This window comes from Sander lucioperca, chromosome 11 (genome assembly GCF_008315115.2).
Source record: "Sander lucioperca isolate FBNREF2018 chromosome 11, SLUC_FBN_1.2, whole genome shotgun sequence".
Taxonomy (NCBI): Eukaryota; Metazoa; Chordata; class Actinopteri; order Perciformes; family Percidae; genus Sander; species Sander lucioperca.
In genome coordinates this window covers 10,967,474-10,993,838 of record NC_050183.1, presented here as the reverse complement: position 1 = coordinate 10,993,838, position 26,365 = coordinate 10,967,474, and the positions used below count along the sequence as shown (strand labels likewise).

General features: G+C 39.2%; 1 protein-coding gene across 6 annotated transcripts in view; it reads left to right on the top strand.

Moving 5' to 3' along the window:
- The window catches only part of LOC116058749 (LIM domain containing preferred translocation partner in lipoma), a 191,361-nt gene continuing 164,996 nt past the window's right edge, over nt 1-26,365 (top strand). For 2 of the 6 annotated variants that reach the window (XM_036007011.1, XM_036007009.1), the window contains exons 1-2: nt 1-191; nt 3,310-3,380. Coding sequence is in view for 2 of the 6 variants with exons in the window: in XM_036007008.1 (XP_035862901.1) it covers nt 562-660; nt 3,310-3,380 (170 nt within the window). In the remaining 4 variants the exon portion in view is untranslated. Of the gene's footprint in view, nt 192-425; nt 661-3,309; nt 3,381-6,332; nt 6,428-26,365 lie in introns of those variants that run through there. The other 4 variants (XM_036007010.1, XM_036007008.1, XM_031311592.2 and 1 more) reach the window with 4 other exon arrangements.

Below are 26,365 nucleotides of genomic sequence, written 5' to 3'. Positions count from 1 at the left end.
CTTCTTTAAGGTGCTGAGGGCCGTGATCCACCGCTGGCCTGCTGCCTTACATGGGCAAACCTCTCGACTGACTGAGACGGCTGGAATGTCAGAGCGTGACGTCACTGCCTACAACTCTCCCACTATTTGGATCAACAAGTTTCACTTTTTGGTGGGATTTGAAACCCCTGTTATATTTCCTAGAAAGCGAGGTAAGCGAAACGACCGAGCACTCTTCTAGCGCTTTTAACATATCTGCGACTATCGGCTGTGTTTAAAGTAGTGTGGTTTAATGTATGACTGATAATAACCCAGTGTTTGTTCGGCCTTGTTAGCCTATATTATGAATTTTACTGTAGCTCGGACTGAGTTCACAATGAGGGCGTGGACTCACACGATAGCCTTGGCTGGTACTAATGTTACATGAGGATACTAACAAAGCTAACTTGTCGGTTGCTAGTGCTGAGCTAGGCTCAGTCATGCGTTGCGAATATAAGACATTGTGAACGTCAAGTTTTGCCAAAAGGGACACTGGGCGTCTCTGGTCTTTCTGCTTTTAGCCAAGTGTTGTGCTGCTGAGCAATGCGGAAGACAGACTGTCACCGGAGAAACATGAGAGCCCCCCTCTGCAGAGAAATAGGTCGCAGAATTTCACTTACCAGACTCATACGTGTCAGCTTTGTAAGTGTTTGCTAGTTTTGGCGTCGTTGTTAAAGAAAATAACATTAACGCTACCCCCGTACTCTATGAACTGACTTGTCTACGACAGCATAGATTCGCCACGTTGTTTTGTGAGTTATTTATCATTAACTTGAAGAAAACTGTGGTTGCTGGTCAATTATTGTGACTTATGTATCCATTTAACTTTATAAATGACAATATAATTCATTTTTACATACATATACGTTTCTTGAGGCCCGTACGGAGTGGACCAACGTTTAAGTGCAGGCCTACATTATACTTTAAACCCTGGTTTAGATGAAAAGACACCACTGGCTTGATTTGTGACATAAAAAATGCCCAAACAGGCCACACCTGGCTCCACCTAAAGTCTTCGTTTACTGTAACAAGTCTGTATATAGACCCATGTCAGGTAACCTTACTGTATCTTATCCACTTTACTATGCAACAAGAAGTTACAGTTCTGAATGAAGTGACTTTCTTACACCATGTGACAAGTGAGATACTGTTATCCACTTTGAATCAGTGTCTCAGAACTTTGTGTCTGAGCTATTGTCCGCCCTGCTGATTACATTCTCTGGGTTAACAACCATCACTTTTTTTTTTTCAAAGGACAAATCAATCAAACCAAACAAATCCCATTCATTTCTAGGTATGCTGGAGTATTGCAACCTTGTTTATCAGTATCAAATGTCACTCCATGCATCACATGTATTGTAAAGTTTTGTGTGCATTTGTGTACGTCTTGCTTCATGCCTCAAGATTTCCTCTAAAGCTTTAACATGGGTCATAGTCACACAAAGATTACATACGAATACCTCCCTAGCTTTAATATTGTCCAGTGTACTCATCTCTTGTGAAAAGAAAAAAGAACCTTGGTCCAGACTATAGATATTGTTCTGCCATAAAATGTCGTTAACGTTAAAAAACAAGTCCCACTTTCTTCTTTAAAAGACTCAATTCAAACTTTGACTTAGATGTTGGATTTCAAATCAATAACACCAAGGTCCCCTAAGAGTACTGTCATCAAACCGAATACATCTGCGTTGCTCCGACACATGTTTGACTCAGGCGACTTTAAACGGAACTGTCTTTAAAATCTGGTTTGAAAGGACTCGTTTGACAGCGTTGATGATGTTAAAGTCAAGAGATGAGTGCCTCAACTGCCTTTGAGCCAGGGCCCCCCTGGTAGGTTTAGTCAAGTCATTCTACTGTTTGTGTTATTTTAATGAGGATGTCCTTTTCTGGAAGGAACAGCAGCGGATTCCCAGACTCAAAATGAACAGTTTTAGGGTAGAGCGTAATGTCAAGACGGTGGGCTTTTAGAAAGTGTCACCTTTTGTGACCAGAAGCTAGGGTGCATCTCTGTAATCGGTGGTAACTGTGGTCTATTAATGCACGTTACAGCTTCTCAAATGTGAGGATTTGCCTGGTCTGTGTGACAAAATAAGCAATGAAGACATCATGTTGGGCTCTTTGAACTTGTGACAGGCATTATTTAACATTTTATGGCATGTATAAGTAATTAAAAGCATCAATAGATGAATATCGCTAGTTAAAGCGGCAGCCCCCAACTGCAACGATAAGCCTTGTGTATTCAATCCATGAGAGAGAAAAGAAATGCAAATTATCTGTTTTTTCCCCCCGCAAACTATAATTCTGATCACCAGTGATACATGATCACAATAATGCCTAAATGATGAAAAGAAAAAAATTAAATGTAATATTTTTGCATTAAAGCACCTACTCACTCATGTGAGAGACACATACACACACACACACACACACACACACACACACACACACACACACACACACGCACACAAAGGTTAAAACTAACTGGGCTGAAGAGTGGCAATGTGTATTTGTCAATAAGATTGTGAAATAACATGTTTGTTTTTTCCAACAAGATTGATTTAATAAGGTTTATCGTTTTTACAACTTCAGAGCTCGTGGTCAGTCTACCTTGGATGGTCTACCGTTACTGGCTAATAAAGTCCTTATGGAGAAAATGAATGAGATTTTTACTTCCAGAACCACACTGTTGAGCTCTATTAGCGAGTCCGTAGAGTTTGGTGACATCACGCAGGTCCCCCAACTTCGACCTGACTAATCAGCCAGGATTATTGACAACACCTGTGTGGGTGGGCTTGGCCTCTAACTTAAACAGATTAAAGTAATTGTTGTACATTTAAATATCTAAGTAAATAACATGTTGCTATGAAAAAATATTGGATTTGTCCTTTTTCTGAGAGATACCTTTTTATATTGAATGTGTTTTTTAGTAGTCTCTTCACTAAATAATTGTTACACTGTGATGACATATTCTCTGTAGTGCCACTTGTCTGCATTGTTTTACCTGAACTGTATCTCTGCATTGAATTAATTGAATTACTGCCAACAGGCTGTGACAGGTGCTTGGTGAGAATTGACAGACTAAAATTGAAATGGACAACTTACAATCCGGTTCATGCAGGACTTATGCCTATGGCTTATCTTTCTCTTTATCACTGATGAACGACACACTCATGGAAAAAAGATCTGTGAGTTGACAGGACCCACCTACCATGTTGGCGTGGCCCTGCACAATAACAGTTATGTAATCCTTTTGAGTTACACAGAGTTGTCTCTATTTCTCAATCTCAACAGATTTCCACATACAGTAAAGGGCATTTCTTCAACAACCTTCCAGGAATCCGTACATCCAGAGAGGAGAAAAGGTAAGATAGATTTTACTTATTTGTACTTTATTATATACTGTGTGTTGATCGTGTTGTTGTTCTGCTTTTGTGCTTTTACGCGGGTGGTACTGGAACTTGTGTTTGGAAGGTCATGTTGAGGTTTAAGCGAAGAAATATGAAAACATAGTTTAACAACTTAGTGTCCAGTCACTCTCAAAAACTACACTCAACACTACATGGTAAACACAAAAAAGCTAAATATGCTTGTTGTCCCCAGTGCAAATACTATTAGTTAGAGGTGTGATGAGATCACGTCCCGAGATTAAAATGCGCACGCCAGTAATCATGATCGGTACGCGTACAGTAAAGACAATGGGCCTCATTCACCGATATCTTCCTAAGTTTTTTCTTAAATTTGTTCTTAAGAAGGCTCCTAAGAAAAGTCTACATCTGATTCATGACGTGTTCTTTAACAACAGAGTTGTTTGCAGGTGTGTTCTTAGAACGATGAATCTCAGTGTCTTCATAAATGTAAAGCTCGTGCCCGTGGCTCCTGTTTAGCATAGGTAAACGCCCCGTTAATTCCCATAAAAGGGCATGAGATGGCAGGGCCGTGTGCACACTTAGAGAAATGTCAAAGACGTGGTAAAGACGGTGGAGGCCTCGACTCCAAAAGAAAGAAAAACTTTAGTAATTCTGAAGTGGAGGTACTGCTGCAAGAAGTTAGCAAAAAACGAGATATCATATTTAATATTTAGTAGCGTCAGCAGTGGATACAAAGCAGCAAATAAAACATGCATGGAATGCAATTACTCATGCAGAGAACGCTGTATCTGGAGAAGGGCGCAGAACTGATGAAGTATATAGGCTTAGCACAATTCATACACAATAGCAATTCAAAGTGCTTTACAAATGAGCAGAAGTGTAAGTGTAGTGTGTATTTATTCAAACAAACAAACAAACATAATTATGTGTTAAATAATGAAAATAATTAGTTACAAAATTATAAAGGAGAGAAATATAAACTTTTAAATTAGAACGGACACAACAGTATAACTACTTATTTTGCGCAAACATGTCAGCTCTCAGTAGTGTGTAAGAGTGCTCTTGAGTGTGTGTAGATTCTGTCCCAAATCCCAAATAAGAAAACATTGGTGAATGACAGAATATTCATGAAAACTGTGTAAGTGGGGTTTAAGAACAAATTTGTTCTTAAAGCGTAACTCTCGCCAAAATGCAACCTAGGGTCTTTTTGTGAATGTACAGGAGTCAAACTTTCGTTTTAAAAGCATATTTAGGATGGAATCGCCACTTTTAAGATTTACCATATCTTCGTTTTTGGGTCAAATGGCCTTTTGAATGGGAGTGCTAGGGGCACTTTGATGCTAGCCTCAAAATATCTATTTTTAAAACACTAAGAAGGCTCGACACAACATGAGACTTTGCTCCAAGTATCACCAGGAGCTCTGCACCTTAACGAAAGACTTGACAACATTGGTTGTATTCACAGAGTTTACTAAAAAGAAAGATTTTACTAAAAAACGAGAATACGGTAAATCTTAAAAGTGACGCTTCCGTCCTAAATATGCTTTTAAACGAAAGTTTGACTCGGGTACATTCACAAAAAGACCCTAGGTTGCATTTTGGCGAGAGTTACGCTTTAAGAACGTTTGGTGAATGAGTCTGTGTTACCTTATTTGACAGAAATCTATGCATTTTCCTGTTATTTCTGACAATTTGATAAACTAAAATGTAAATTGTAACATTCAAGTTTATGGTCTGCTTAATCAACGGTTGTTTGGTAAATTGCTCTTAAACACTTAGAGAGGATTTGAATTGCTATTTTTATTCTCAAATCTTGTCATGTTGGCGTTGGTGATTTTCCTTTGGCGATGGCTAAAACCTCTTTGGGGGGGCGCCAAAAATTCCTCTATGCAGGAAAAACCCAGAATATGGTTTAGGTCATTGTCAGAAGCACACATTTTGCAGCCATGGCCATCTCTTTCATTCAAGTCCTATTTGATGTTATTATGAAGGCTCCTCTGTCTGCATTGACAGTGCAGACACATTGACATTTAACCCTGTTTGGCCATCTCTTCTAATACACTTCCAAACATGCCACGATTATGTCTTTTAGAGTTTGACTTTAATAAAAGTACCATTCCAAAAAAATGGCAGCACCTCACTCTACTCCTACAGATCACCTCCATCGCAACAGGCTTTTCTCATCTTTTCTCAAGTGCCAGACAACTTATGAACAAGTAAGAATTTCAGTCCTCTGATTGGAGTCTTTTCCTTTGGTATTTGGATGAAGTAGGTTGTGCAGTTTGAGGAAAACGAGCACTCTCAAGCCAAGTTGCTCTTCAAAACCGTTCCATTCTAGGCAGGGAGGTGTAATGTTCTCTCTTAGCAGCTGTTAATGTTACCGTGATCTCCACTGACCCACAGCACTCATGGGGAGTAATCAGACTTTAATTATACCTTCTTAATCACTTGAACACAATCCGTGCGACAAGACAGCTTTTCTCAGTAAACGGCTGCCTTTACCTTCTAATCTGGCCCTGGTCGCCTGATTAACAAAAAAGTAAATTATGTCTATTGCGCTCTGCATTTTTTGCAATTTTTATTGAGATTCCCTTTTACGGTTTTAAGCTAACTGATCTTCTCTTCTCTACATTTTGCCTATCTTCCATTTAAAAGTGGAGCTTGTAGGGCAGGCTCACAGTGTTACCCATCTTAGGTCAGACCGAACCCAAACCGATTGTGAAAAGTTCTCTACAATCATCTTTATTATTCCTAGTGAAAGGTATGCACCACAGAACTGGCTCTGCTGAGTGAATCTGGCTCACAGAGTATGGCATTCCAAGTTAAAAGCAAACCAAACTGATATTGCCCTCAATACTGTCTTCATATTTTCTCCATATTTGGAAATGTTTACCTCCTCATGATGGTTGACAGAGGTTGGAAGAGGGGATGTGAGTCATTTCAGCTGCATAAGGCTTTCTAGGGGTGAGAGGAGCCTTCCAAGGGACTGCCATTTAGTGAAGCTAGCAGTTTTCAGTGCTTCAAAGATCTAGAGAGAAACTGTGAGTATCATTCTATGCTTAATTTGTCTTTCAATATTTTAGTTTTATGGTAGCATTTATGTGTACAGTGAGAGAATGCAGTTATTTGTTATTGTCAAAATAGCCATTCATTATATAAATATCTTTTTTTTTTTTGCATTGTCCAAAACCGTGTATAGCCTATATGTATAGGCTGCTTGTGGGGAACTTGTGTCACTGTTTGTCACTGCTTGATTGAAAGTTTGAAAGGTGTAAAGGAGATGCCATTGCTATTTCCTTGCATCAGACACAATACAGACACACAATGTTCCTGTTCTCTGCAAGTATGGAAAAGACAGGAACTTGGTATTGACTGTTCCCCAGCTCACCAGATATTTTGGGAAAGGTTTTTTAAAAGTTTGGACCAACCCAGCACTGCAGTGAGAACATTTCTGACTGCGGGACTGACCTTGTATACAAATGTCTGTCAGTAATTCAGTAATATGAGGAGGTCAGAGATTGTTGGAGAGAAATTGTTAATAGTGCAGTATGTTTTCCTGCAGACTGTGTGTGTGTGTGTGTGTGTGTGTGTGTGTGTGTGTGTGTGTGTGTGTGTGTGTGTGTGTGTGTGTGTGTGTGTGTGTGTGTGTGTGTGTGTGTGTGTGTGTGTGTGTGTGTGTGTACATCCCCTCGAACTGATATCTACACCTTAACAGGTCTGACCTTCCTCCTGGCTCTTACTTTTCACACTTCAAACATTTAGTGGCAGGTGTCTGGCAGTAGTAGTAGAGGGAAGAGGTAAATGATTTTACTTTGCTTTAAGGCCTGGTGCTGCTGACTTCAGTGATGGTGTGATGTGAGATTATCTCTTACTTTTATCTCAAAATTACGCTGGGACTGTATCAGCGTTCAGCCTCGAGCTAGTAAGCCTTGTGTGCCAATGTCAGTTGTTCTTTTTTCCCATATTGTTTTATTGGATGCTTGATTTTGTATGTTTACACATTCATTACTAAAAATAAAAAAACTCTAAGCCATTAAATGTTTATAAAATGATACATAAAGCTTATTTACAGCCATGCTTGTCCCCTTTTCCCTTACAATTTTAATAGTACTGACCAGTTCTAAACTATCCAAAAACTTCAAAATGCTTTGCTATTGTGCTATGTAATTTCTTTATGTGTTCCCTTTCTGGAAATACAGATCTCCATCTACTGCATATTCCATCACATTTTTTAAGAAAATGTGCCGCATAATCAAGGATTTTTGCCTGCAACAATCACAAAAAAACCTTTTTTCTGGAAGGACTGTAAAATGTCTTGACCACTATTAATGGATTGCCATGAATTTGGTACAGACATTCATGTCCCCCTGAATTGTAAAAATGTTGGTGATCCCTTCACTTTCCATCTAACGCCATCATCAGATCAACATTTCAGTATGTCCAATACTTTGGTTTATGACCAAATACCACAAAACTAAAGACATTCCCAACAGTCTTAGCTGTAGTTTGTGTTTAATGCTTATTAGCATTAGCTAACATGCTAAATTGAGATGGTGAACATAGCAAACATACCTGCTAAACAACGTATTACTAATATGCTAATATATTGGCATTTTCACTGTGAGTGTGTTAGCATGCTGACTTTAGCATTTAGCTCAAAGCATTGTTGGCCCTAACTACAGCCTCACAGAGCCACGAGCATGGCTGGATACTCTTAGTCTTGTTTGATCTGACATGCTTCAGGCTTTGGCCTTAAAGTACAACTGTATAACATTTGGTAGTAGAAATAGGTTAAAAAACAAGTAAAAAACCAAATTCTTAAGCAATAAAATGTTGCTTAGTTCAGTACACTGTTTTTCTGCTGCAGTATTTCTTGGACTGGTATTAAAATGAGCTTATGGGGGCTAATTGTTGCAAAGTTTAGGAAGATATTGATATGTAATATACCTTACAGTTCTCTGACTTTGACTCATCTCTATTTGTGCTACTGTTACAATATGTCTTAGCATTTACCAAAATCCAACAATTGTTTAGCAAATTGACATTGTCTTCATTTTAAAGTAATGTGCCAGACAGCTGTGCACTAGGACTAGAAAGAGTCCTAGTCCTTTTTTTTGAGTTGATTGTTATAATAATAAACTATGGGAAAAGTGGGAAAGAGTGCTTTAATGGCCTAATTCCTTTTGAGTAGCCATCAAAGTTAATCATGCTGTAGCTGATTTTTACACACCCTGTTTAAAGATCAGATTTATGAGATTTACAATTATCTAACATACATATTGAACTATTACCACAGCAGTTCATCAGAACGATTGTAGTTAAATACCAGTTTTATTTATTACCATAGTATCAAGAATGTTGCAGTGAGCCGTTTCTTAACAAATATACTATCAACAACGGTGTTTTGGGATTGAGAGCTCAGTGGCTCTACTAGTTTAATAAGCAGAGACAGATGCTGATCGGTTACATCAGTCTCTGGCCACACTTCAAATGACTTAATCTGGTCTCACTCTTCTTTGTGCTTGTCCTTAATTTCAAGATGTTGGCACCCCCAGATTGGGAGAGATTGTATGTTTTCAAGACGATTCCTCCAAATAGGTCTCGTCAGCAAATTACGGCATGATTAACAAGAGCAATTACACTGAGGATACAACTGAGCTGAGGAGAATCAAGCTAAAGTGGAGGAGATTATCTTTCTTATTAAGGAGAATCACTTTAAGGCTTTGATTACTTTCTGTTTTTGTGTGTAACTCTTGATTACTCTATAACTAATGGTGCCTTCTAAACAGCATTTTCTTCTGCACCCGTTAAGAGTTTTAAGTGCAGATTGAACACTGACATTGTATGTGAACTTGTGCAGCGCAGCGTCTGTTTTGATTGAAGGGACAAATAATTCTATATTAAAGTGCTCATATTATGGTTTTTGGCTTTTTACTACTTTGAGTCGTCAAGGACAGACTGTGCAGTTTATAAATCCCTCTCCCTGCCAGTGTGCAGTGTTAAAAAATAAAATATATTGTGTTCAGTGGGGAAAAAAAGTTGTTTTTTACCCAGACATTTCAAAATAATACATGTTAAAGCTGTAATTGCAGTACCGTGAAACTGTGATATTTTTGCTGAAGGTTATCATACCGTCAGAATGTCAAACCGGCCCTTGCCTAGTTCCCACAGCCTGTGGTCGTTTGTTGTGTTAAGATCTCTCAAGTTAGCCTGATCTCTAATTCATTTTATACAATTCTAAATGAACCCCTAATTTATGTCCTGGGTTACTATGAAATAAAAAAAATGTCTTTCAGAGTTTCATAGCCCCTGTATGGGCATTAAACGTCTGCATTAAGGTGCATTCAAATTAGTTTCCCTCAAATATAGTCAATCATGGACTTATTGACTCAAAGTATTTCAGCTTTTTATCATGAATCAATTTGAAAACCCTATAACAACAAAATGAGGTGAGCTTTGTTCAGCCGAAGATGCTTCCACCCTATTAAAAAAACCACGATGATATTGCCAGCCATATTACATGTTAAACTTGTGTACATGGCCTCATTTCTAATTACTAGGAAAAGCCAAGTCAGCAATGACTATTTCCAACGTAACAGATGAAGTCAAGAAGCTCCTAGATGTAGAGACTTGGTGATCTTACAGTATGTACAGTATTTGTATGAAGAGCTGGCAAGCTGGAAGGGAAAAGCTCTGTCTCCAAAGTAGGGATGATCTTCTGAAATGTTTGGGGTATTTTTGTGGGTATTTTCTTTTTTGCTTTAGTAGCCTAGATAGCTGCATTGAATCAATTAACAAATAAAGATTCAGTTTTTTCTTTCTTGCATGTTCTTTCCTATCTTAATCCCCTTATCTCTCTCTCTCTCTCTCTCTCTCTCTCTCTCTCTCTCTCTCTCTCTCTCTCTCTCTCTCTCTCTCTCTCTCTCTCTCTCTCTCTCAAAATTCCCATCTCCAGTAATATTGATATAAGTAATACCTAATAGTTTCTCATTGTCTGGGACATCATATGGTGCAAGCTCAGGAGCAGGGACTTTAGGGAGGCATAAACCACGGCCATGAAACAAAACTAGAAATTTCCCGAGTGCTTGAAAAAGATACTAGGGTCCCAAAAAAGTTCCTGTTTTTGAACATTTTACTTTGCGTTGAGTCGGATTACACCCTTAGGTGTTCACGGCACTTTTGTTTTTCTTTTAAGATCAATTTTTTATATTTTTAAACATACAGAACAGACAAACACAATTGAACAAGAACAACAACCCTCTCCCACCCCCCCACCCTCTGCGGTCTCGAGGAAAGAAAACAAACAAATAAACAAAAACGGAAATCAGAAATCCCACCTTGCCTAGTCTCTCTCCTCTAGTTCTTGTGATGCTGAGGTCATTAGGACTGATACCTGTGCTGCTGAGTTTTTCCATAGATCTATAGTTGAAGATTTGGCTTTGTTAATCCTTGCTTTAAAGAGCTCAAGCATAACTATGTCCAGAAAATACACCAACCACTGTTTTATACAAAGTGAGTGAGTGGGGGGGGGGAAGCCAGCACTGAGCTATCATTTCTTGGTTGATCCAGCTAGCCAAATTTTCTTCTGTCTCTCAGGTGTAATTTAGAGTCGTCATTAAGTAACAAAACAATCAGATCAGTAGGAATTTGACATCTTATCACATCAGATATTATTGATGTTGTTTTATTCCAGAACTCATGCACCTGTTCACACTCCCAGACCATGTGCAGGAAAGTTCCAGTTTGTTCAGGTTGACAGAACATGCAATAGGGAGTAGGAATGACGAGAGACGTATCTCTTATTTGTTGTTTATTTGAGTAGGGACAGATACAAAAAAACATAGATTATTACATAAAGAACAATCCGATGCCTGTATCACAGTGTTTATAGCCATGGCTAATTCGCAACACCTGTCCCTAGAAGGGCTTTTAACAGTTAAAATAATAAAGGAATCATATTTTTACAGTGAATACAATAAAATGTCCAGAAACCAGTTAGCAGCAATAAAAATTAGTGTAGTAAATAAACACATTCACTCAAACTCACACAGATGCACACCTCACATACACACAACTATACATTTCATATGGCTTCTTCTGAGGTGTCCGATATGTCCTATGACATATGTTGAAGTGGATCTGCTGGTGATTTGGGTTCTTGGAACAGTGGAAAATGTTGTCCCAAACTGTCTCCTAATTAATTACGTTCCACTCTGGGCTCAGCTCTCTCTCCCATTTCTTTAGTATTGGGAGTTCTCCTACAGATACTTGCATCAGTTTAGCATAAATCCTGGACACTAATCCTCTCACCGGAGAATCAACAAACCATTTAATGATTGTGTTCATGGCACTTCTGACGCCCATCATGTTTTACATTCTGGTTGTTAAAATTTTCTGTTCTATGTACAGTTCATCAACCATTCCCAGGAAAGAACAGTAATCTTTAACATTGTCATAATGACAGTGGAGTGATCGTGTGCCAAAAGTGATATTTTCTATGTGCCACCTTTCATTTAGGATCAGATGCCACTAACTGAATAATCTCAGATTAGGCAGAAGCTCGAGGCTAATTGGACCCTTTACACAATGTGACTGATACACTTACTTGGCATGCAGTGACAGATGTGAGCATCTAAAGACGGTCAAATTACTGAAGCATGCTGTTGGCAAAACACAGAGCCATTATTGATGTGCCCAAACATATACACTGCAAACCACATAAATCAGATATGAATGGTGAAAGGATGAATGATGTCAGTGGACGTGGTTAGTGTTACAACTTAAACATTGCTTTACTTTTAAATGTAGTGAAACCATTAATGAACGTGTAAATATTGTCAACATTGGAAATTTCAAAGCTTCTTTTATTGAATTTAAACTAAATCTTCCCATATCTCTTGGACCGGGGCTGGTAGATATTAGACTAATTTTTATTCTCTTGAAAGTAGCCTTTAGTCTTTAAAAGTCTCCATGATGCATAGCACGTGTTCACAAAGCACTCTTGACATAAAATTGAGACTGTAAATGAGCTATAATGAGCTATAATGGAATATCAGATACTACCAAGGAGGTTTTGGGGGTTAAAAATAAAAGCTTTATGCCTTCTGGAGTAATTTTTCACCCATTTTGAAGTTAACTCTTAAAGCTCCATTGTGTAATTTTTTGAGTTGATTCTTAGCAAAAAACCTTTGTTCTTTCACAAATATGTACTCATTCATGTGTAATTACTTCCACCAACTAATCAAAGTATTCTCGTAAGCGTAGAATCTGATATTTAGAATCATTCAGAATACATACAAGCGAGTCGCTCGAATGACGGCCGCCACGTTGCGCCTCCATCTTTAAAATACATTAGCCAAAGAGGGACATACCTCCATCTTTATAATACATTAGCCAAAGAGGGACATACCTCCATCTTTATAATACATTAGCCAAAGAGGGACATACCTTCATCTTTATAATACATTAGCCAAAGAGGGACATACCTCCATCTTTATAATACATTAGCCAAAGAGGGACATACCTCCATCTTTATAATACATTAGCCAAAGAGGGACATACCTTCATCTTTATAATACATTAGCCAAAGAGGGACATACCTCCATCTTTAAAATACATTAGCCAAAGAGGGACATACCTCCATCTTTATAATACATTAGCCAAAGAGGGACATACCTTCATCTTTATAATACATTAGCCAAAGAGGGACATACCTCCATCTTTAAAATACATTAGCTAAAGAGGAACATACCTCCATCTTTAAAATACATTAACCAAAGAGGGACATACCTCCATCTTTATAATACATTAACCAAAGAGGGACATACCTCCATCTTTATAATACATTAGCCAAAGAGGGACATACCTCCATCTTTATAATACATTAGCCAAAGAGGGACATACCTCCATCTTTAAAATACATTAACCAAAGAGGGACATACCTCCATCTTTATAATACATTAGCCAAAGAGGGACATACCTCCATCTTTATAATACATTAGCTAAAGAGGAACATACCTCCATCTTTATAATACATTAGCTAAAGAGGAACATACCTCCATCTTTAAAATACATTAGCCAAAGAGGAACATACCTCCATCTTTAAAATACATTAGCCAAAGAGGGACATACCTCTGCCTTTCGCCCTCTTACACTCAGTGGCACCGTGACGAATGCCAGGGAGGGGGACGACATGTATACGGAGTCACCAAGGAAGTTAAAAAGAGAATTAAAACGACACAGGCAAAGCGACAGGCAAAGCAACAAGACCAAAGTTAATATTGGAGTGGCTTTTCCAAGATGGAAAGAGGTCATAAGGAGCAAGGATTTTAAAAGGGACGCCGAAGTCCCCTGCTTTCTTCTCAAAAGGTAATTCAGCCTATTTGTGTAAATTCAAAGTTTTATAGTTGCTTGGCTAACTATAGCATGGTTGTGCATAACGCTAGAATGACGTCTAGGATACTTTTCCTCACGTCAATGATGAAAAAGGATTGTCTACCTTGTAACATAAACGTAATCATATGTGTCGTGATTTCCCTGAACTCACGTAATGGAGTTGTAACACAGACTAGCTACAGCTAGAACGGTTGTGTGTAAACGATGGAGATACTAAGAGCTCATTTCGGTTTCATTGACATTGTTCATACTGCTCAGAGAAATATATTAAAATCACAAACCTCCGTTGCTTCTCTCCTACGCTGTAAACATCGCCTTACACTATTAATCTCGTACAATATACAGAATAACGATAGCACTGATACTTTACTTACATTAGCTTGCATATGTTTGGGAACCTGATAGCTGATGTTAGCAATGAAATGGTACCAAAATAACGTAAAACTATTATTACACTGGAAGGAGCACTCACGGTCGTACTTGGAATAATACGGCCTCCGTAGGAGTTATAATCACGCTTGAAATGGGAGGGGCTAGAAAGTAATATTCAGTTGGTTGTCATATACAATTTAACCGCTAGATGGGAGAAATTCTTACACAATGTAGCTTTAACCTGGCAGCGATTTCTCTAGATCTTGATTAAGAGAAGGGAAGGTAGGCTTGGCATGCTCCAGTCCTGACAGATAAAAACTGTTGGAAGTGGTTGGTAAAACCTGATTTCAGTTTCAAGGTTTCAGTTTTGGAGAAGCTAATAACGTAGGATTTAAGAGCTTTGTGCTAGTGTTTGAGATGTTATGGCAGTGCTTAATTGAGTAGGAAGAGTTCTGATTTTGTGCTACATCAGGCACAACACCTGTTGTTCTGCCACAATCCTATTGTGTTATTGAAGCTGGGAGTCGCTGGTGTCAGCAGCAGAAATTTTACCCTATCACTCTTTGAAAGAGCCGTGTTAACAGAGCTGCATTCGTCAGTCTACTGGCACACTGTACATGTGCATATTTCATGTGGCTCATTGGAAGGATTAATTGCCAACAAGTCCCCTGTGGTCCAGGAACGCAATTACCTACTGACCCAAATCATCCTCTTGGCTCGAAGTCACTGTCTCTGGCAGTGTTACACCTGAGACTGAGTCTTCACTTAACCTCACACTCACCCCTCCATGCATCCGAACATCAGGGCAGTCTATGATTGTGTGTAATGTTAGGGGATTAAATATATCCAGTTAACTTCTGATTTTACCTCCTGATTTGGTGTTGATCCGTGTTCGTGTAGAATCCTCTTTTCAGGAATAGACTTTGAATTTAGGCCATATCTGTTAAAAATAAAAAATAATTTAAAGTGAGGAAAGCTCTGTCTACTAAAAAACATGCATAAACACTTCAAGTCTGTTGCTGTGATACTTCAGAGATTTGAGGTTCTTAGTGCTTAGTCAAAACATACGTACCGGTGGGCTTCCACACCTGAAAGATAAATATATACGTTATGTGTGTTGTTGTCCCCAACATAAGATGGTTATTAGAATTGAAGCAATTTGCCAATTAATCAATTACTAGATCACCAGAAAATTCCTCGTTACCAATTTTGATATTTGATTAATCATTTAAATACATTTTCAAGCTAAATGCCACAAGGTCTCTAGTTCAAGCTTTTCAAATGTGTCGATTAACACGTTCTCCTTTGTCTTGAATGTCTTTGGCTTTTGAACTGTTGGTGGGTCAAAACAAGAAATTTGAATACGTCACCTTGACAATTAATGTTAAAATGAACGCCTTTTTATTAACCACAAACCAGTTTTTCCCTAACATTGAAAGAGTTCTCCACCAATCTAGCATCGCGCTCCTATAACAATAACGGCATCAAAATCGATGTAGCAGAACCAGAGATATCGTCTTTTCTTCCACAAATTATTTTTCCTTGTGAAAACCTTGCACTTACATTACCCAGAATGCACCTCGAACGTTGACAGTTCAGTCAGAGATTTGGGTGTGTTATGCTAGTAGCAGCTAATGTGGCCTCGAGACATTAGCCTCAAGCAGAGATGAGGAGCAGGCTACAGAGGTCTGGTAAGATCACTTCTTGTTTTCATTTCAAGCTTGTAGTTTTAAGCCTCAACCGATGCTGACTCAAGGGACATCACTTGAGGATATTTATCAGACTTCACACAAAGCTCCCTCTGGAGCTCCAATGTGCTTTATACAACTTGTTTTCTCATATGTAGTAGTACTCCGCCACACCTATAAACACACTTTGATGTGAAAAAAATTGGCCCTTTTACCAAGTGTTTTATTTGCCTCACCTAACCACACCTTAACAGTATTTTATTTGCCATAACCACGACCTTTCCCAATAACCAACCAGACTGTAGCCACCATGCACAGATTTTGTAGAAAGAATTATTTTTTTTAAAATGTAAGCATTGGATATAAAACCCCTCCATTATTGATACATTTTGGGGTTTGCAGAATCATCCTTCATTGATGTTCTTGTCTGGCAACAGGGTTGCATTTTTCACACAATGAAGTAGACCGTTTCTATACCAACAGGAACACATAATATAGAGTGTTGACAGGTGATGTTTGTTGTGGAAGAGCCATCTCGTAAATTCTTTCTATTTCATGTTATTGCCTATGATGTCAATCAGTTGCTCGATCTGATTAACCTAAATTGGATTCCAAGCAGGATATAGAAACAAACAAACAAAAGTAAAAGCCAATGCTAAATGGCGCAAATTAAATGGAAGCCATTTATTTAAGGTGCTGTTATGAGCACTAATGCAGTTATATTTAGACTTTAAAGCACTGCTAATACTATTACAAGTATATAGGAAGAGGTGGAGGAGACTTCCATATACTGTTGGTTTGTCACAGCTTCTTTGGGTCTCTACATGCGCATTCACTTGCACTTTTCTCTCATGTCGTGTGACATGTCGTCGTATGTCGTATGCTGCCATTCAATATGTGCAATTATAATATTCATGCTGCTTTCAAACTCCTTTTTTAGTTTTGTGTCATATGTCATATTTACATGTTAAAATAACACTGTAGCATTTGTATTTATTTATTTACTTTTTGTTTTGAGTTAAAGCAGTAATTATGAGGCAGTGGAATGACATTTCGTTCATATGTGCACTCTGTACAGTTGAATGACAATAAAAAGCTATCTATCAATTTATCTATCTATTAGTCATTATACACATTATTGATGGTTATTTATCAAAACTTGTGTTAATATTTTGTGAAAGCACCAATAGTCAACCCTACAATATCGCCTCGATATCAAGGTATTTGGTCAAAAATATCGTGATATTTGATTTTCTCCATAGCGCCCAGCTCTACTTTCAGGGATTGCAAATGTTATCCAAGAGCTCTGCTCAGTTTGTACGAGTCTTAATACAATAAAAGCATTGAGAAGCAAGCCTTGGGCATTTATTCTCCCACATGTAGTAACTTAGTAACTATATCTCAAAGAAAAACTGTTATTTTAAAGTTTTGGTTTCTATTAATGTCATTATGAGACAACACTACTTGTTTACAGTGATACCTACGGAGCCCCCCTGGGGTCAGCTGATAAAAAAATAAAAAAAAACTAAAAGGAAAGATGCGTCGTTTGTGATTTAATAACATTTCGCTATAGAGAATTGATCTCAGAAGTTCGAATCTGTAAATATCTTTCTAATTTAGCTTACATTTATAAAACCGAGAGCACGGATTATGAATCTGTGCGTACAGTTTAGTTTTTTTTTATCAGTTGACCCCAGGGGGGCTCCGTAGATGCCTTTTGGTATGTGAAGCGAGTGAATGAATGTGAATTTAGAGTGCTGCTCTTGTGGTACTGATGAGTTTGTTTTGCTGAATGGTTGAGAAAGCACAGTTTTCCTGACAATCACAGAAATATGGGCATGACTTTCTCCCAGTAAAAAAAAAATTCACTGCACATTTCCAGCATGTACGGACTGAAAGATTAATACAAGGACTCAAAGTGAGGTGCATTATACCCCTTGCCCACCAAAATTTGCTTGTATATGTAGGTTTTTTAAACTTGGGTAAACCTGCTAAAAATAGGCGACTCCTTTCCTATTGCCAGTAGCCGAGTATGCCTGTCACAAATGCGCCTGAAAGAACTTTCCGATACAGTGCACAAAACTGCAAACTGTGCAGCTGCTGTACATTTACTTGGTATCTTCGCTTATAAACTCTAAACTCTCCTTGGCTCAGACTGATTGCTCTGCATTCACCCTCACTCTCTCACTCACTCCACCACACACTCCCCAGACACCGTCACACACACACACACACACACACACACACACACACACACACACACACACACACACACACACACACACACACACACACACACACACACACACACACACTACGTACTTACTCTGCTATTCTCCAAAAGAGATACGCTACACTTACAACATAGGGTTAGTAAACATAAAAAAGCAGATTGGAGGCCCGCGAAAATGTTATGGTGTTTTTTTTTTTTTTTTTTTTTTTTTTTAAATATCTTACTCATTCAGTCTCTATTTCAAACTCGGTGCAGACTAATTTGATGGTCGAGCGCTGCTTGGGCGGAGGCTGATGGCTAAGATAGCAGAAGTTCGGAAAGAGCCCAAGCGCGTCGCAGCATTGCGCTGGACAAGAGATGAAAATTAGCATTTCCACCTGGGTGTCCTGTTTACATCACTGCCGCTTACTGCAGAGTCATTTGTCCCGGGAATGAATGCTGATTGTAACATTTCTCACTGCAGACAAAAGCCAGATGTTAGTGGGTGTAAATGTTTTTTATCTGGCTAGTTGGAAAGGGCTATTATTTTTTAACACAGGATCTGCATTTTGAATTTGAGTGGTAGAGATGAAAATTACAAGATGATGATTGTTCAGAAAAAGCCTACCCCTCATGAAACTATGTATTTCCATCTACAAGAGGTATAATCAAGAATTCAACCTGGGGCTTTGAAAGTCACTCTGCTGCATTCAGTCTGCTCAACTCTAAGTGAGAGGCGGCTGTATTCTCGGTCCAGGTGAAGCTCTCATGAATACTTTGCAGGTCAGGTATATATCCGAGGAGCCACTTGGTTCCTGTCAAGATTATTTCCTGCACTCTAGTCTGCCCCTCAGGCAGATTGCTGTAAACCCAGTGGTACTGTACTGTACCTAGTTCAGAAAAGGTTACATGCAATAATGTAATTTGAACATGCCTTTCACTTTGCTGCGATGCTGCAAAGAAGTGGTTATAAATACACCATAATGCCTAGGGAAAAGGCCAAGGAGTTTTCAGGGATATGTATTTTTCATTGGTTGGGTCTACCTTTGCAGGCTGTAAACATTAAGCCCCAATCAAGCTGTCCATTGTAGGAGCACTTAGAAAGCATGTGTCCACAGAGGGAATGGCCCCACCACTCCTCAGCGTTGGTAGGTCTGTATGAGAATAATGTTTGGGACAGCTCTTGTAAAAAAAGAATAGAAAAAAAGACATCATTCATGTGTATTGAAACACATGACATAAAGCCTATAAAAATAGCAAAATGATCCCGAATGAAGCATGAAGACGAAGATGGAGGTTAGAAGAAGGGTGTGACGCATGTAGACTTGTTTTTAGTCTCTTTGGAGCCTGTCCCTCACAACCTGATAAATAAAGACCTTTTCAGGGCCTAAATTGCATTTCTTTGACAGATTTTGGGTCTTTAGAAATGTGTTAATGGTCTAATGTACTTGGATGATCACTTGTGTTTGATAGTAAATTGCTCTATCTGAATGTTTAATGGCTCTGATAATTTGAGTATTTAGCTCATTGTATTTTTTTTTTCCTTGGTCCACACTGCTGAAATAGTTTAACCTAAGTTATCATAATGGATTTGGCATTGAGTGAAATTGGTTCATTTTATTTGAGTATAAAAAAATATGCCTGAGCACTTCTGAGGGTCAGCAAATCTTTAAGAATAACCTATTTGATCCAAAGTAAGTACCTGCCCTGTCTGCAGGGAATGCATGGTTAATTAGATGCAGTTGTGTAAGGCTACATCTACACTACTATGTTTTGGTTTAAAATGAATATCTCTTGCTATGTTTATGCTTCACACTACTTGGGGGAGAGAGAGAGAGAGAGAGAGAGAGAGAGAGAGAGAGAGAGAGAGAGAGAGAGAGAGAGAGAGAGAGAGAGAGAGAGAGAGGAGAGAGAGGAGAGAGAGGAGAGAGAGAGAGAGAGAGAGAGAGAGAGAGATTCCAAATTATTATGCACAACAGAGTTTCAAAACATTTTATAGGTTGTAAAGAACTGAACATGGTAATTTGCTGAATTTGCAGCATTAGGAGGTCATATTTACTGAAATCAAAAGCTATTTCAATCAAACACATCTTAACAGGGCAGGTTACATGTTAACATAGGACCCCTTCTTTGATATCACCTTCACAATTCTTGCATACATTGAACTTGTGAATTTATGGACAGTTTCTGCTTGAATTTCTTTGCAGGATGTCAGAATAGCCTCCCAGAGCTGCTGTTTTTAGGGGGGGTGAAATACTTAAAACTGAGGAGCACACGCTGCTGGATGCTGTCCTCCTCGCCTACTCTTTCTTCTATGCCTAATGATGAAGTGATGATAATGAATCTCTTTCTCTCCCATTGACCCTGTCTTTCTGCTTGAGCAGCACTGGTTGAAGCCTGAAAATATTTTAAACAAATTAATAACATAACTAATTCCACTGGTGGGACTGTTGAGCTCTGTTTGAGATTGATACCTCCGGTTCAGGCTGGTCCTCATCCTCAACACGGGCCTTTTTCAGTCACGTCACGGAAAATACTTTTCAATACTCATCTGGATTGAAGCAGCAAACATTCAGTGTAAGAGTAAAAAAAATTACATTATTTATAATAAGTTTATTTGATTCACAGCTGCTACATATAGTGTTTTGACCTCGACAACCCAACTGCATTTTACCGCAAACTTGCGACTAGTTAACTTTCTAAAGCAGGCGCAATCGCTTGTTTGCTAAGAGTCGGGTCGGGACTCAACATTAACACACTGACAACATTGTATTCAGAATATAAAATATTTTTTATAGCACTTTTTAATGTGATTAAAAAGGCCCTCTCCCGGCCTAAAAGTGATTGTGTAAAGGTGTTCAATGTAGAGGTAGATACCAACCTTTCGAGAACTTAAGAATTTCGCGAGCCGTCTTCTCTCGTTTTGATGGAGACAGACGCTATGTGCACGGAGGGGAGGGGCTGTGTGTGTATCTGCGTGTATGTGAAAGACGCAGGAGCGACAGAGACGGAAGAGAGCAGGGAAAGGAAGCTGAAGGAATACGCTGCGTGTTTTAAATAGCGTTAAAAATATATGTGGCGGCCAGTGTTGATTGTATGGCGCACCGCCACAAATTAGTCTATGTGTGGGAAACGCTGGATGGTGCATTGTCATGCATGAAGATGATTTTGCTACGGAAGGCACGGTTCTTCTTTTTGTACCATGGAAGAAAGTGGTCAGTCAGAAACTCTCTCCCCATGATTCTGGCCCAAAACATGACTCCGCCACCTCCTTGCTCACGTCGCAGCCTTATTGGGACATGGTGGCCATCCACTACTCCATCCATCTGGTCCATCCAGGGTTGCACGGCACTCATCAGTAAACAGTAATCAGTTTCTGCTTGTGAGCATTGGTTAGGGGTGGCAGAATAGTAGGTTTATGCACAACTGCAAGCCTCTGGAGGATCCTACACCTTGAGGTTTGCGGGACTCCAGAGGCACCAGCAGCTTCAAATACCTGTTTGCTGCTTTGTAATGGCATTTTAGCAGCTGCTCTCTTAATCTGATGAATTTGTTTGACAGAAACCTTCCTCATTATGCCTTTATCTGCACAAACCCGTGTGTGCTCTGAATCAGCCACAAATCTTTTCATGTAACCTGCCCTGTTAAGATGTGTTTGATTGAAATAGCTTTTGATTTCAGTAAATATGACCTCCTAATGCTGCAAATTCAGCAAATGACCATGTTCAGTTCTTTACAACCTATAAAATCTTTTGAAACTCTGTTGTGCATAATAATTTGGAACAGTGCATTTTGAGTTTTTTATTTTTGAAAAAAAGATACTGTTTTCATTGGGTGGTTTGTTCAATGAAATTTTACTTATACCCTAACGGTTGGTGACTTGAAAATTATACTGACTGTCATTTGCATCGACTATTTAGGAAAATCTGTGTAAAATATAATTTGCATAATAATTTGGAACATACTGTAGTCTCATATCACGATATCGATATAATATTGATATATTGCCCAGCCCTACTGAAGGCTCGGTTAGCAACAGTTAACTCTAAATATTGCAAGCGAGCACAGTGCCGCGGAGAGGGTGAACAACCAGACTGTGTAAATGACGTTTCGAGGAGCTTTCACAGCGGTGTGGCCATGGCGTTTCTACGGTTTATCAGTACAGTTCATCCCACGGGAAGCCACAACACCACAAGTAGCATGCGCTACTACTAACGTGCTACTAACGTAAGCCTGGCTCTGAGCCTGCAGTAAATTGACGCTGTGACACACACGCAACCATGACTCCATGGGTGGGAGTGGCTGGAGGCCGCTGGGCTGTGTGCTATAAAATTACATTGTTGATCAGAAAAATAAAAACGTTATTCAGATTTGATCTACCTGGGTGGTTATCAATCTACCTGGGCCCAAGTTTAACCTATGTATGGGAAACACTTGGTTTACATGAGCCTTGTGTTTACATTGTTATATCCTGTACACGTTATGAAAAATCATCTTCATTTTGATGTAAACTATGAAAGTGGAAATAATTTTTGCTGCAGGGCCGGATTTGGCACATTTGCCTTCAGGCACCTTGCTGGTACAAGCATAATCAACATAATTCTTCTTCTAACTTATTGGGTTGGCAGCAGTTGAACGTGAGCCCGTCTGACCTGTGTTTTCCACCATTTCTGGCCAGATCACCTCCTCCTCTGCTGGCTACGTCCCCAGATGTTTTAGCACAGAATGTGCTCGTGTGTGTTTGGCTCTGTAGCTCAGAGACTAGAAGTCTAAGATCAATCAAATTTGTGGATATGTTTCAAGTCCTCCTTCTCAGGGGGAAAACATCAAAGCATTTGGTCAGATACTGATGCTACTGTATATCAAGTCATTCTTTGGTTTGGTAACTCATTTTCTCTCATTTCTTAGCTGGAGAGATAATCACTCGTTTTAATCCATGGATTTCTATGATTATGGCTGTTTGGCAGTTAATCTGCCAACGTTGAGGTTTTTAAGGCGGTGGGGGTTAAGAGTTTATTTCTGGTTATTTACATAAGTAAATGTTATTTAAGTAAATACATACATATCATGTATTTAAGTAAATAGTAAACCTCATTTATATTTGTATTTATGTTATGACAAAATGTCTATTTATCACAGAAACACTGCAGTTTAGCCCTATGGTTCATATCGATGTATATTTACATTTATCATTTTGTGAACATAATGATATATGTGTGTGCATTTGCTTCTGGATTTATGTGTATTGTTGTTGGCTTGAGTCATTCTTCACACTGTGCCCTACATTAAAATGAACTGTACAGGCTTTGTAAAAGGCATGGCCACTATCCTGGTGACTAGCAGATATGAATGGAAACTGTTTTGCTGAAATTTGCAGGTGTATTTTGATCTCCTTTTTTTTTTTTTTAGATATTTTTTTGAGGGCTTTTCCCTTTATTATATAGTGACAGTGTATAGACATGAAAAGGGGAGAGAGACAGGGGATGACACTCAGCAAAGGGCAGCAGGTCAGACTCGAACCCGCACCGCTGCAGGACTCAGCCAACATGGGGCGAACTACAGGGTTGAGGTGGGTGAGCTAGAGGCCGCCCCAACGCTGTCCCTTTTGACAACAGCTACAGCTACGTGAGTTAGCTGGCCCGTCCGCCTGCGCCCTGCACTGACCACAGCTTCACACACGCCCCTTGAATCGCGTTGTGGGTTGTTGGTTGCCAGGTTGCGGTGACTGATGGGTTGAAATTGTATGTAGCGTGTGGATTTTGTGTGTAGATTCTGTTTCATAGATAGTCTTGGTTGACGTCAGACAAACTTAACAAAACGTATGATCCGTGTGTGATGATTATTCATAATAATGTTTGACAGCCTTTCATATTACGGGAGTTCCCGGAAAAACAAAAACAAACAGGAGGGCGCCGGGAGAGGGCCTTGAAATATGGGATGGCAGGTAGGATCTGGCTACGGTGGTAATAGACTGTTGTTTGCATTAGGAAGATACCAGGAGTGAGTATGTGTAAGTGCATGTGCAAGGCATGGAGTGGCTGAAAAATAATATTAGCACTCAGTAAATCTACTCTGGGTGGATAAGGGCCTTAATTAAAGCTCAATTTAAGTTTATGGCAAGACAAGCATACAGGAAGTGAGGCATATTTCCTTAAACTTAATAAGGTCCCCATCTAGCTGATGCTTTCTCAGTCAACTTTGAATGGGTTCGTGGCACAATAGTTGGTATATGTGGTATATAAAGTGGTATGTGCGTGCGTGTGTGCAGAGAGAGACAGACAGAGAGACTGTGTTGTCTCATGTCGTATGATCATTAACGAATTTAACACTTCAGCAGAGGTGTTAATTTCCATACAGGTTTAGTGGCTTGACAGTTAACTGTGAAGTAGGGGATTTGATTTGCGGGGGTATTTTGGCGACGGTAATGTTATTAGTGTTGTGAGTTAGCAGTAGACTTAATTAACCCGGGGTGAGTCTGATGAAAAGTGCTGTGTCTGCCCGGTTCAGTTCTGAGATTTTCTCACATTGCACAGCGCTGTGAAGGAATAATCTCCGAGATTACGTTATGTTCTGCCTCTGGTTAGAAGTGGTGAATGTAGGCTACAGCTCACAGCAACTTAATACTATCTAGTGTCTGGCTTTTGTTTGATATTTAGTGTTGGCAAATGGCTTTTTGTTGAGTTTCCTCTTAGCGAAAAGCGTAGCGCCTTTTTTTCGCCTACCTTATTCCACACAACAGTCGCGATGTTCCTTTCAGCTATCTGCTTGTGCTCCAGGAAAGTGAAGAAAAGTAAGTTTGGTATATCCAGCAATCGTGTTGCTAACGTTGGAAGCAGGAAAAGAGTCAAAGGCGGTAGCACCCCTCCCCCGCTGTTGTAAAGCATTCTGCATGTGGCGTGCATTTTACCTTCCCACCAAACATGCCCCTAGACACGGACAACGATGTGACTCAAAAACAGTGTCTGCCTATAAGTGGTATCACGCTCTGTCTGCCACAAAAAACTCTATAGCTGGTTGTGCTTTGCACGTGTGGGATTCTGAAACGTCCTTGAATTCGGGAATTATCGTTTGTTTATTCAAAGTCCAAAGTAGTGCTATTTTGCACATTTTTGTGGGTCTGAGGTGCTGTGCAGTGTGAGAGGGGAATGGCCAGCGGCTACAGCGGCAAAAGCCAATGTGTGCTTCTTTTACCCATATATATATATATATATATATATATATATATATATAAAAAACGATATGTTTTGCACCACACTTACTTGTGCCTGTAGCAAGACACCTGTCAAGTTTGAAATCCATCAGACTTAACGGTTCTAGAGATTCTTTTTACATAATTTGGCGGCTCCTCTGTATTAACTCTGAGGACCCCCTAGGGGTCCCGGACTCCCTGTTGAATATCTCTGATATAGAGTACAGTTTCCACTGTTCTATACCTTTGGTTAGAGTGTTGACAGTAAGCTCTGTAAAGAGTAAACCGCACACTGTCTCTTAAAAAGGCATGTTGCTGTTAAGTGTCCGAATGTCACTTTTCAATGCTTTGACAACAAATTAAATTCCATTCACTTCTGTATTGGGGGGGTGACAGCAACTATCTCAACATGTCAGCAGGTCAAACCAGAGCTATTTGCATATCACCGAGGGAAATATGAGAGAATAGTTTTTTGTTGAATTTCCTATATTTTAACACTCATTATTATTTCCAGATCTACACTAAGCAGGGCTATGCTAACATCAACATCTTTAATAATTAATTTTCTATTGATCAAATAATCAGCTTATTGTTTCTTTATTGTTCACATTGTCACAAAAAGTTGGTTTAAGAAAACATTTACACTTAAGGTTAGTTTTATGTCTTCAGACTACAGTTTTAATAAATATTTACTTAAAACATACTAAGTGCACACATTTCCACATTTAGCTGAGAGTAATAATAAGAAGACGGTGTTCGGTGCTCAACGCTAAAACTGCTAATTAATCTGGCAAAATAAAACGGTTTCAGAGGTAAACACATTAAACTCACTCAGTAATTGAGACTTGAGTGTAAGACTGCATGAAACAACACCAAAATAGAGCCTGTTCATCAACATCATCTCCCTGGAGGAAGGCGTCCCCAGCGCCTGCCTGGCTGCTGGTTACTGTTCCTCCGCGGCCAGCTACTCGCTGCGCTTGTGGAAAAACGGCGCCTCTGAAAACTAGGTAGCATATGCTAGAACAAGGCAACACCACTTCAAGCAATACTTGTTCCTTAACATTAGCGCAGCGTAAAGAAACTGAAGTGAAGTTGTGAAAAGACTTAGTTGTCAGCTGCATGT